This window comes from Sus scrofa, chromosome 15, assembly GCF_054392235.1.
Source record: "Sus scrofa isolate SSC_HxYL_T2T_F1_AM1 chromosome 15, Sscrofa_HxYL_maternal_Yorkshire_Landrace_v2.0, whole genome shotgun sequence".
Classification (NCBI taxonomy): Eukaryota; Metazoa; Chordata; class Mammalia; order Artiodactyla; family Suidae; genus Sus; species Sus scrofa.
The window spans coordinates 24,754,135-24,766,703 of record NC_139397.1 but is presented as its reverse complement, the minus strand read 5'-3'; the positions used below and the strand labels follow the sequence as shown (position 1 = coordinate 24,766,703).

The following is a 12,569-nucleotide window of genomic DNA, read 5'->3' as shown; positions in this document are numbered from 1 at the left end:
CAGACCTTCTAGATTTTCCACAAAGCACTTGGCATCGTCATTTGTATTCAAACCATCTCCTGAAAATGTCTTTATGGATCAAAGGATTCAGTTTCAATATCTCTAAGACAGAACATTACCAGTTCCTTCTAGGAAGCAGCATCATGTTTTTATTATTGTTATATATACAAAAGGACAATTTGAGAAAGCTGATCCCTTTTTATCTGCACAATAAAAGAATTGAACTAAATAATCTTTCCATACCCTTCTAGCTTCCTAAATTTTTTGAGCCTATGAGGTAAAACTTTTATGGTGGACAAACATATTCTTTGGGTGACTAAAGAAACTGTGTGGGAGTATCCATAGTCATGCCATTGACACTCTAGAATCCACTTATCAAAGATAATTAATTATATGAGCAGGGAAGGGGAAATAGAAATTTTTTAAAAAGAGAAAGACAGATGGACCTTTTGTGATGATTTAATGTAATGGGCTAGGTCCCTTCAAGTACCTTTTAGAAAATTTCATTATAATGACATATTAAGTAGAAAGGTCTTTCTTTTTCATCTTAAAGAGAAAGTGAATATGTAGTTAAGAACAAAGTAGTAATTATTTAGGGATAATACAAGTGTTAATTCATAGAGAGAAAAAAAAAGAGTTTATATTCTGCAGCTACTGGAGCAGATAACTAGACATAGGAATAAAGAGCAGACAACCTTTGAAACTCCAGCTGTGTAATCCTAGGCAAGTATTTAACCTTCTGAGCTATCCTTAGTCTGAACATTAAATGGGAATAGCAAATGTAAAGTGCCTGGTACTTTGTGGGTTGCCAACTAGTTCTCCTTTCTCACACCTATATTATCACTAATGAAATCTCATTGGCACGGACTGTTAAATTACAGACACAAAAAAGATGCAAATGTTTATCTTTCTGAAACTTACTATTTTGTTGGGCATAGAAGACATAAATAAAGAAGTAAACAATAATAAACAGTTAAAGCAAAAGAATACAAGCATATGTGAGCATGTATATTAACAATGTTATACATTTGACTGCCTAATGGATTTGAGAACTGTTAAAGATTATTCATAATAAATCAAAATTTAAGGTCAATACATACTAAATCTTAAACTTGCATTTAATTTATATTTGTGATGTAAATAAGAGATCACAAGTTCCAGCATCACTCAGTTCATTCTCTTAATGCAGCAGGTAGTAAATACTCCCTCTTTAAACAGCCAAACAGAAGGCATGAAAGAGCAATGACCATAAATCAGGGTCATATGCTCTCTCCAAGTAAAGCAAATCCAAAGATTGAGAGTTATTTAAGTTGCATTTAGAAGAAATTACAAAATTTATGCAAAATATATTTTAGAGGAAACCTGTTCTCTTATCCATCAGTTCATGTTGAAATTATTTGATATAATTTTTTTACAACAGTGGAAATTGATCGGGAAGAAGAGTTGTCTAAAGATACCTAACAATTTTTTTATGCTTACTTTAGAATGCCTTTTTCCTTGGGCAAAATATGCTTGAGACTCTTCCTCAAAAGAGTGTAAGAGTGAAAATTTACATAACTCCAAAGAATTAAGCTGTCAACAATGAAATTAATAAAAGTAAGATTAATTCTACATATTTGGTATTTTATGGATGTGACAAATGCCCATTGTATCTCTCTCTCACTCTCTCTCTCTCTTTGGCTGTGCCCAAAACATGTGGAAGTTTCTGGAACAGGGATTAAACTCCTGCCACAGCCTCAAACCTGAGCCACTGCAGTGACAATGCTGGATTCCACCAGCTGTATCACATGGGAACTCTTCTATCTTTTAATATTACAGACAAAGAGATAAAGACTTAAAAGGAAAGACTAAAGTTTCATTTTAAGTTTATTTTTAATGTTCTTATAGGTAAACTCATTTTTATAAAATCTTTCAATACTTAATAACAGCCAAGAATGAGGCTCTAGAGGAAGGTCTCTGGTACTAAACTCTTTGAAGGTCCAGCTGCACTGATTTTTTCCATTTGGGAAAAACTATTCACCCAGAAGCTTTGTAACCACAGATATGTGTGCCCACTGAAGGATTCAAACCTAAAAGAAACCAGAGCTAAATCAGTGATAAACAGGTATTGAAACAAAGGAAGGAATCTATGTGCTGTGGATTGTCTTTCTCTTCTACTTATGCTCACAGACTGTGTGTATGTGCCTGTGTGCCTGAGTCTGTGCTTGTGCAGTGATTTGTAAAGATACTGTATCTTCCTTGCCTAGTAAGGGAGTTAGGAAGTGAGAGAAAAAAAAAAATAGCACAACAGGAAGAAAGAAAGAGATAAGTATACATTAACCTAGGAGGAGACTAGTCATTAACACTTTTCCCATACATTAATCACATTGACGATGGAAAAATGATCATCATTATAGAAATTCTTTTCTTGAAAGTGGTATCAGAAAAAAATATGAACTGAACTTGAATAAATTCAGGAATTTTCTGAAATGGAGATTATATACAGAATGTTCTATCTCTTGGCATCTACTGCTTCTTTAACTACTAAATGTCAATTCAAGAGTATTTTCTGCCCTTTTGAAAAGCAATCTGAGTTGAGAGAAACCGCACCATATGCTCTGCTTACCCAGGCAGTGTAAAGCAAAGTGCTGAGCAATTATATGGTGGATTTGATCAGCTTTGACAGCCAGTCCTGAAACTAAAGCCAGAATCTCCTGGTCTTTCTTCTGCAGCAGGTTCTGCGACTAAATTTTATGACTAATTGCATCAAATTTCTACTTTACCTTGGTAATGGCCTCACAAATCCTATGTGTGCAAAATGACTTTGCTGATCAGCTTTAACGATTCTGTGCCATGGTTATTTCACAACTTCTATATCAGAATACATACAATAATGACAGATAAGAATATTTAAATGCACTTTGAAATACCCTGGATTTTCTTGCACTGAAGTCACTTTGGAATGCCACCAGTTCTCATTTCCTGAAACTTGTATTCACCTACTGGAATATTTGATTAGGGACTACTAGTACAATTTATAATCTGATAAATATAAATTAGTTCAGGAAGTTCAACTAATTTCTTCCTTGAAACCTGGCCAATAATCATGGAGATTATCTGGATCATTTCCTTAGTGTATTACCATAATCATATAAGCAACACATGGTATTCACATTGACAATACATCCTTTACAGTGATATATTAGTGAAAGTGAGGTGCTCTAAAGCTAAAGGCCATTAACATTAACCAGCCACTGATTCTATAATCCAAACCCAAATGACTATCTAGAGAGCCTGTAAGGGGATGTGTCACTCACTTTGCATACTCATGAGGCTAAGGCAGTTTCTCTAAAACTTCTTAATGAGCAATTATCTTTTTAACTCAGAGATAAATACGCAAAGAACAGAGGGATGGGATCTTGCTTCTGAGAGGAAAGCAAATTAACCTTGGGGCAATTTATCTTTCACAGCGTATTATGGGCAGTGCCAGCAGGCCACAGATGTACACCCCATGAGGAGCCTAAAAAAGACATCTGTGAGGTGGGGGAAAACACAGTATATATTCAAAGCCTAATTTATTAATGAAATGTCAACCACACCCCAAATGTTTCAAATCTACAAAGGAAAAAAAAAAAAAAAAAAAGAACACTATCTTTTTGCACACCTTTCCTTCATCCATGCCAGATTAGCGATGAGCAAAACGTTCTAGTGAACCAACTAAACTGAGAGAGAAAAAGACACAAGAATGATAAATAGAGAGAAAGTGGGGGAGGGGTGGAGAGATTTATTTATGTCATTCCTCTCTCGATTTTGAAGCAAAGTTAAACTCAAATATGCTCATGTTAAATTTTATAAGATACTGTCACAAACATTTTTCCTAGCCATTTTCTGCTTTCCTTATAGCTTCTCTTATGTCCACAGTCAAGAAAGACAAGAATCATGTCAAGGCCACTGACCATGAGGACCTGCATTTCATTGCCTCGTGCATTTTCCAACCCAGGTCATATGACTAAAACCAAAATCAGACAATATCTCTTTTAATAAATCATGTAGGGAATTCACCAAAAGGTGGATTTATTCTTTTAAGAGCCACATATTATGTAGATAATCTCTGTAATTGCCACTATTTTCAGCATTTACAGTCGAGAGAAATGGAGAGAGAGAGGGAGGGAGGGAGAAGAGAAGGAAAACAAAAGAAGGACAAAAGAAATTCATGTTGGAGAAAATACTTCAGAAATTTTCTATTTTACTGATTGTCAAATAGTTGCAGAAGACAAATATATCTCCTTGGAAAACACTTTGAAAATGATTTATTTCTTATGATCACACAGTATATGGCTCTCTTTTCCTATCCCCATTAAATGAATCACTTTGTTGTTTGTCTGTTTGCATGATAGATTTTTAAAACTAAATAGAGACCTTTTTTTTTTTCTTCATTATTTCACCTAATCTTTGGTTCAAGGAAAGTACATGGTACATGAAAAGTCACAATAAATACTTGCAGAATAAATGAAAGAATGAATAGCAAATTTTTTTCAATTTCTTGGGCAAAGAGAAAAACATCCAGTTAAAGATATTATTGTTATATGACTGTTTAATAGGCTAATGATTTTTTTCTATAATAGTTCCAACAAGATTTCTAATTTATTAAATGCTCTACAGCTGGTCAAATTTTGCAGAGTTATCCATGCAAATAACAGGGTAAGGCTGCCCATGGATATGCTGAAAGCCATGGTCATGATCTCCTGCCTCTCTTAGCTTGCAATCCAGAAAGTCAATCAACTGGAATATAGGGCCATTTAATAGGGAATGATTTCCAGCCTTAAGGAAACAAACGTGGTATGAAAATAAAAGGAAAATTATGCCTTTCTTGTTCTTTTTTTTTCCCTTTTAGGATGGGTTTGGGGTTTGGCAATTTACAAATTGGAAGGGCTTAAATGAGCAGCAGGTAAAGCATATAATAGGAAGGAAAGACCACAGGAGAAGTTATCAAAGTATAGGAAGAATTAAGGTGAGACACCAGAGAAAAGAAAGAAAAAAGGAAAAGTAAAGAGATGAGCAAATTATTTTGTACAGTTTCAAGTACATATCTTTTTATAGGATGAGCACTTAATTTTCATATGGTATTCACTCCAAAATATTCCAGATACTGTATATTAATTTAAAATGAGATTTCTTAGGAAGATTCAGTACACACACACACACACACACACACACACACACACACACACACACAATGGAATACTACTCAGCCATGAAAAAGAACAAAATAATGACATTTGCAGCAATATGGATGGAACTAGAGACTCTCATCCTGAGTGAAGTAAGTCAGAAAGATAAAGACAAATACCATATGATATCACTTACATCAGGAATCTAATATATGGCACAATGGAAACTTTGCACAGAAAAGAAAATCATGGACTTGGAGAATAGACTGGTGGTTGCCAAGGGGGAAGGGGATGGAGTGGGAGGGACTGGGAGCTTGGGATAAATAGTTGCAGAATGTTGCCTTCAGGATGGATTAGCAATGGGATCTTGCTGTGTAGCATTGGGAACTCTGTCTAGTCACTTATAATGGAACATGTAATGTGAGAAAAAAGAATGTATACATATAAGTGTAATTGGGTCGCTATGCTATACAGTAGAAAAAAATATATAAATAAATGATTAAAAAAATGAGATTTCACAGATTCACAAAAATACTAACCTTCTCTGGTACAATTGATTTCATCACTGAAGTCTCCACAGTCATTGTCACCATCACAGGCCCAATGGCCTGGGATACATCTGCCGCTGGAACATCTGAACTGGTTTTCAAAGCAGGAGTGAACACAGCCAACCTCATCACTCCCGTCCCCACAGTCGTCATCTGGAAATAAGCATCAACACCCGGGGGGTGATGACCCATGGAGAAACTTTTTCTTATAAAATACTTAACATTTCTTTTTGGTATTGAGACCTTGGTTATTGAAAAAAGGAATGATAAAGCAATGATTCACATTTCCTATGAGCAGTGGGAACATTATTTCCATTTTCATATTGCTTTGTTTCTGATTGAATACCAACTACTAAACTAAGGGGGAAAAATCCTTGACTTTGCAGTATGGAGCTGAATTTCATTTTACTCAGAAATGATGAACCCCTGACTGGATGAATCTACACAGCTTGAAATAATTATTAAGTGGGAAGACAATGGTGGTTGAAGAATTTCATGAATGATACAGCTTTTGATATAATTATTGCTGGAAAATTATGATTTAGACCTGCAATTTCTCTGCCCCAGAGTTTTTAATGTATGTTTAATTTAGTGCCTTCTCCATTCTTCAACAAGAGGCTCACTGGAGACCCTTCCCCTACTGGTTCTTAAGTGTGTATTTATACCAGGAAATTATACACTATCATTAGCAATGATTTATATCCTTTATTAACAATGGTTGCAGGAGGGAGGCAAGAGGAATGTCAAGTAAAAATAGATTAAATTGAAATCAATGATTAAGAATACATCAATTCATGTATAATTCATTTATGCATATTTGGCATAATTTAACCTAATGATACAAATGACTAAGGAAAAAATATCATCTGTACATTAAGAAAACAAGGTGACAGAGTTGAGACCATCTGGATAATTTTATAATAATTTAAACTACTCCCTTCTGAGGTTACAGAGCATTTTACATAAACGCTTTAGGGAACCTGAATTGTCCAGGTCACTTCCTCAATTATTCCCTTCACTTCATGTTTGTAGACTTAGACTATATCCAGCATAATATCTGAAAACAAATCTCTATCATAGCCCCAGGGGACAGATACTGAGCTCCACTATCCTTAACACTAATCTCCATTGACATGCCAGCTGCCCTCTCACCACTTGTCTTAGCCATTTCGCTTGACTCTGCAAGCGTCTCTTACAAACTACCACTGAACGAGAAGAAGTAGCACAGACAGCCAGGCCCCTAATCAAATCAGTGCAGTCTAGTGAACATTTGGTACTTGCCAGAGTCACAGTGCCATTTGCTGCTAATGCATCTTCCACTTTTGCATATAAATTGAGTTAGTGGCTCACAAGTTGGGAATTCTGTGAAAGATATAAAAAATATCCAATAGGAAAGATGTTATTGAATGTGTTTGACTTACCTTGGGTTTCATTTGGTAATGTGATCAAAACTCCACCCCTCTCTTCCACAAAAGGAAATGTGAGGTAAACACATAAGTGTCAGTAACTTCTTGAGGACATACATCCCATGCTCTTAATATCTTTTAAATGAGGACATTCCAGCAACTTAAAGCTAAGAGACCCACTTAACGAAGGACTGTTTAGATTCATTATACTGTAAGAAAAATGAAGAGATGATAATTTCCTGCACCAAGGGACTCAATCTCCTCTTAGTGAATAACAGCTGCAAAGTTATACATAAGCTTTAAAAAAGAAAAGCTTTTTCTGAACATAAAGAGCCAAGGTAGGAAAGTCAGATCCAACTTTGCTTGAGTGTTATCAACACCACGAGTTCAATGTAAGAAAATAAAACAAAATCAACCATCTAAACAACAACAAAAACTTCAATAAATTTAGTTTAGTTGGTATTATACAATTTTAAAGATTCTGAAAGTATGAATTCTAAGTTAAAAGAACACAAAAATTCCCTGAAAATCAATAATAGCAAAGAATTAGATTTCAAAATGAAATTTTACCCAATTAAATCAAAAGACCTTCTTTCCTAACATCTAGATAACTATAACAACACAAATTTAAAAATAAAACACAGAATTAGCAAAAACAAAGATTCTAAAAAGAGATCACTAGCCAATTCAAAGGGTTAGTAAATTCAGCAGACAATGCTGTCATAAGAAGATCAGATAATTAAGACTGATTGCAGGAAAAAAATTAAAAAGAAAGAAAAAAGGTAGCAATAACAAGAGAAAAATATAATTACCAAACAGTTCATCCAAGGAATTCAGTGTAGCTTACTACTATTTGTCAGGACAGAGTTTTCATTCATGGTGAAAGTAATTCATATAGAGTTTACATGATTTGCTCAATATCAGACCTTTTAGCTCTCAAGACAATATTCATAGAATCATAAATCTGTACATACACAGTAACTTATTTAACAGACATTTAAAAATAGAAAGGGAAGAAGAAAAGAATCTCCATCAACTCACTGACATAAAGACAGAAAAAAAAAAAAAAGATACAGAGATAGATCTGTGGCCCATATTCTAATTAATATTGTTCCTCTGACAGCTGAAGACCAAGTCATTTTGTGGCAAATATTTGGTTTTCTCTCTGAGACAAGTGACTTAGAATTGTAGCAGATATTTGATGGGAGGCAGACCACAAATATTTTCAATTTGTATTCTTTAGGTTGTCTCAGAGCTACTAAGGTGGCTGAGTAGGCTGAAGTCAAGCTGCTCAAACTCCTTCAGCCAAACCTGTTCACTTCTCATCTATCTACACAATTATTTGTCAATCCACTGTTTTAATTTTGGAGCTTTGAGTACTATTTTATTTGGAGAAAATATGTAAATAATAAAAATATATTCCTTTGCTTAAAAAATTAAAGCAAACCATTGATTATATCCAATCATTTTAGCCCTAAAGAAACTGAGGGCATGACAGGTTTGCCTAAGGTTATATGTATTTCCTCAATGGAAAAAAAGTCTTTAGGATTCAGATCATCAACGTCTTTCTCTATCACTCTTTCTATAATACTCTACTAAAAATTTCCCACCTTATTTTAATTTGTCATCCATGAATATACCTAAATTGTTATTTTACTCTCCCCATATTTTTCATACATTTTAAGCTTAAAGGTTAAATATTTCCCATACATTGTTTCATTACATAAAGTAGAACTTCCTTTTGTCTATTAAAATGAGTCGCTAAATACTTTCTTTTAATTAGCAATTGGTTCGCAAGTTTTTGTCTGTATCAGTCACTATTCCTTAAATTTATAATGTTGGAAATGTCAATCATTTTGAGCTATTGGTATTATCTTTAAATGATATAATACTACCTCTTTTTTTTTTTTTTTCTTTCTAGGGCCATACTTATGGCACATGGAAGTTCCCAGGCTAGGGGTTGAATTGGAGCTGCAGCCGCTGGCTTATGCCATAGGCACGGCATAGTGGGATCTGAGCCATGTCTGTGACCCACACCATAGCTTATGGCAATGCCAGATCCTTAATCCACTGAGCGAGGCCAGGGATTAAACTTGTATCCATTTAAACTAGTCATGTTTGTAACCTTCAGAGCCACAAAGGGAATACCCCACTATCAACATTTAATTTATTTTAGTAGGGTAGATCATTCCAAGATTTACTTCATCATTTTTGTTACACTTCTGTAGGCCTATTTTCTTTTCTTTTCTAAATTTTTAAACACAGCTCTGACTCAAGGACCCAATCAATAGAGCCTTAAAGGCTGAATCATGGACCTCACACATACAAGGGCAGTTTGTTCCCTGAGCCTTCCCTCTGTCATCAGGCCCTATGTCCTCATCCATCATGCCATCCTCCTGGTGCCTTTGGTTCCCCACCCTGCACCATTTATGAGAAGGTTTGAATGGTAGTTCCCATTGGAACCTTGGTCTCCTCATGGGATGTGGGTCTTTATGGTAGTCACACTTCTCAGGATGATATCCGAGGTCTATTTTGGATCATTTCTTTTTTTAATTTTTTTAATTGTTATTTCTCCAATACATTTTCAACTTTATAGCATGGTGACCCAGTTACACATACATGTATACATTCTTTTTTCTCCCATTTTTATTCTCCATCATAAGTAACTAGACATAGTTTCAATGCTACACAGCAGGATCTCATTGCTAATCCATTCCAAAAGCAACAGTTTGCATCTATTAACCCCAAGCTCCCAATCCATCCTTTTGCACAGCAAAGGAAACCAAAAAAACAAAAAGACAATTTACAGAATGGGAGAAAATAGTTTCAAATGGTACAACTGACAGGGGCTTAATCTCTAAATTAAACAAGCAACTTAAACAACTCAACAGCAAAAAAGCCAACAACCCAATTGAAAAATGGGCAAAAGACCTAGATCATTTCTTTTTAAGAGGACTTTACAAAGTATTCCGGCTAGTGGTTTCATTTGAAAATTATGTTATTTAGCATTTTCCTAGTAATTTAACCAACAAAGATGATGTGATCTTCAGGATATAAGAATTTTAAGTAACACTGCTATAACGCCTATAGAATTTTTGCATTTTTCCCTTACCAATGCTGACATTTAAAAAATAAAACTCTGTAAGAATTCCCACTATGAGGTAGTTGGTTAATATTTGCATTTGTCTCTGTGGTGGCATGGGTTCTATTTCTAGCCCAGCACAGTGAATTAAGAATCTGGCATAGCTACAGCTGTGGATTAGGTTGCGGCTGCGGGCCAGGTTCATCCTTAGCCTAGAAACTTCCAATAACTGTGGGTGCAGCCAAAAAAATAAATAAATAAAATAAAAAAATTTAAGGTCTATATTAATACATAGTTTTTGGCAAGTCATCAGTAACTAGAATTAAAAGTAAAATGCATACAAAGTAATTTTGCATGATCATTTGAAAGACCTATTTTGTATATCATCCCCAAATAACATTTCAAATTAAAGTCAGAGACTAAAATATTCACTCTTGTTTTTAAAATGATGAAACAATGAGTCAGCTTGGGAGCCTGTAAGAATGCTTCTTGTGACGTAGCTGAGCTGGCAAAAGAGAGTCAGCCAGGATCAGCAGTGATATTCAGTGAAGACTACAAGTGACAGTCTTTTAAGTATTGATAACTTATCCCATAATGACATAAACTGCTATTATTTCATGAACATGTAGGGAAAGTAGTGCCTTCATATCAGGTCTAGTTGACATGGCATTCTTGATTACTTGCTTCTTTTACTTCTTAAAAAGCAATTCCTTGTGTGAGTTTAACTTAGAGTATATTCATCTGAGATATTGTCATTTGAATGGAAATTCTTCTAAAACTGAACAAATCTTTGTTAAATTTTATGATTACAAAAGCCATGTCTTTAGATATGAATTTTAGACTAAATGTAACTTTTTAAAAGCCAAAAAATGTGATCAGAGTCTTAGGATGATTCAAAGATAGAAATAAGAAGAAGACAATCACTGATGTGTAGAGTAAAAGGCTACATCAAGAGCCATCCATGCAACAAGCTAACAAGTATTTTGACATATAAAAGGAATACTTGAAAGACAAATGAAAATTCCCAAGGCACAGTCAATATGTTTTTTTTGTTTGTTTTTTTTTTTTTTTACTGGATAAGATAATGAAACTTACATTTATCTTTCCAAAATTAACACAAATGTTATCAAAATGTATTTTCTTCCTTAAATAAACAAGTGTTTAATGTGTAGAGGATGTACAATAGACATGAGTAGAGACTTTAAAATGCTTACTTATGGTACGAAGCACCATAAGTCATGGTTAAAATGAATAAGCAACTAATTGCAGACTGTAAGGTATGATGGGATCTAACTTTTGAAAATAACACTAACTATTGCATTTGGAGTGAATAAGCAATGAGATCCTGCTGTATAGCACAAGGAACTATATACAGTCACTTGTGATGGAACATGATGGAGGGTAATATGAGAAAAAGAATGTGTGTGTGTGTGTGTGTGTGTGTGTGTGTGTGTGTATACATATATATATATATGACTGGGTAACTTTGCTACACAGCAGAAATTGACAGAACATTGTAAATCAACTACAATAGAAAAAATCTTAAAAAATACACTATATTTTGGCACCTATAATAGGTTAATTCCTATTTTAAAATATCTTTCCTATAAACTTTGGAACATATTAATTGATATCACGTTTTATTAGGGAAAAAATAAATCATCCCAAGCATTTGGAAACTTCTGAATTTTACAATACAGGCACACCACAGAGGTATTGCAGGTTTGGTGTCAGACCACCTCAAATAAAGCAAATTTCCAACAAAGTGATTCATGTGAATTTTTTGGTTTACCCATGCATATAAAAGTCGTGTTTACAGTATACTTTATTAAATGTGCAATAGCATTATATATTAAAAAATACATACCTTAGTTAATAAAATACTCTATTGCTAAAAATATGCTAACCATAATCTGACAACATAGGGTTGCTATAAGCCTTCAATCTGTAAAAACTATAATACCTGTGAAGGGCAAGAATGTGAAACACAATTAAATAAGATATATCTTAGTTGGGAAATTTCCCATGTAACCTTTAAGATTCTATCTACCGCTTAGATTCTAAGTATAAAAACCAGCTGGAAATTAGCCCACAAGAGGTAAAAAATTTCCAAAGTAAATAAAAAAATGAGAAATCCAGTGTAGCTTCACTCTCTAAGAAAATGAAAGTAAGGCATCTATCCACAGTAAATACAACATTTGTAAAAATTAATAAATAAAAATCTCAGTTAAATAGAGTTGGGAGACCAGAAGGGGGAGCTCTCATACCCTGGGATGACAGCTGAGCCTAACCAGAAGAAAAACCTCTATGAAAAGTCATGGACTCTGTTTCTATAGCCCTCCCAGCTTCCTTTTCCCTTCTACAGAAGTGTTCCCCTTTCTTT

At 34.3% G+C, this 12,569-nt stretch overlaps 1 protein-coding gene across 5 annotated transcripts in view; it reads right to left on the bottom strand.

The window, feature by feature from the left end:
* LRP1B (LDL receptor related protein 1B) overlaps nt 1–12,569 on the bottom strand; it is a 1,884,722-nt gene that overhangs the window by 705,188 nt on the left and 1,166,965 nt on the right. For all 5 annotated transcript variants that reach the window (XM_084998912.1, XM_084998914.1, XM_021076285.2 and 2 more), the window contains 2 exons: nt 6,980–7,060; nt 5,690–5,851 (listed from right to left, as the gene is read on the bottom strand). In XM_084998912.1, the coding sequence (XP_084855038.1) occupies nt 5,690–5,851; nt 6,980–7,060 (243 nt within the window). The remainder of the gene's footprint in view (nt 1–5,689; nt 5,852–6,979; nt 7,061–12,569) is intronic.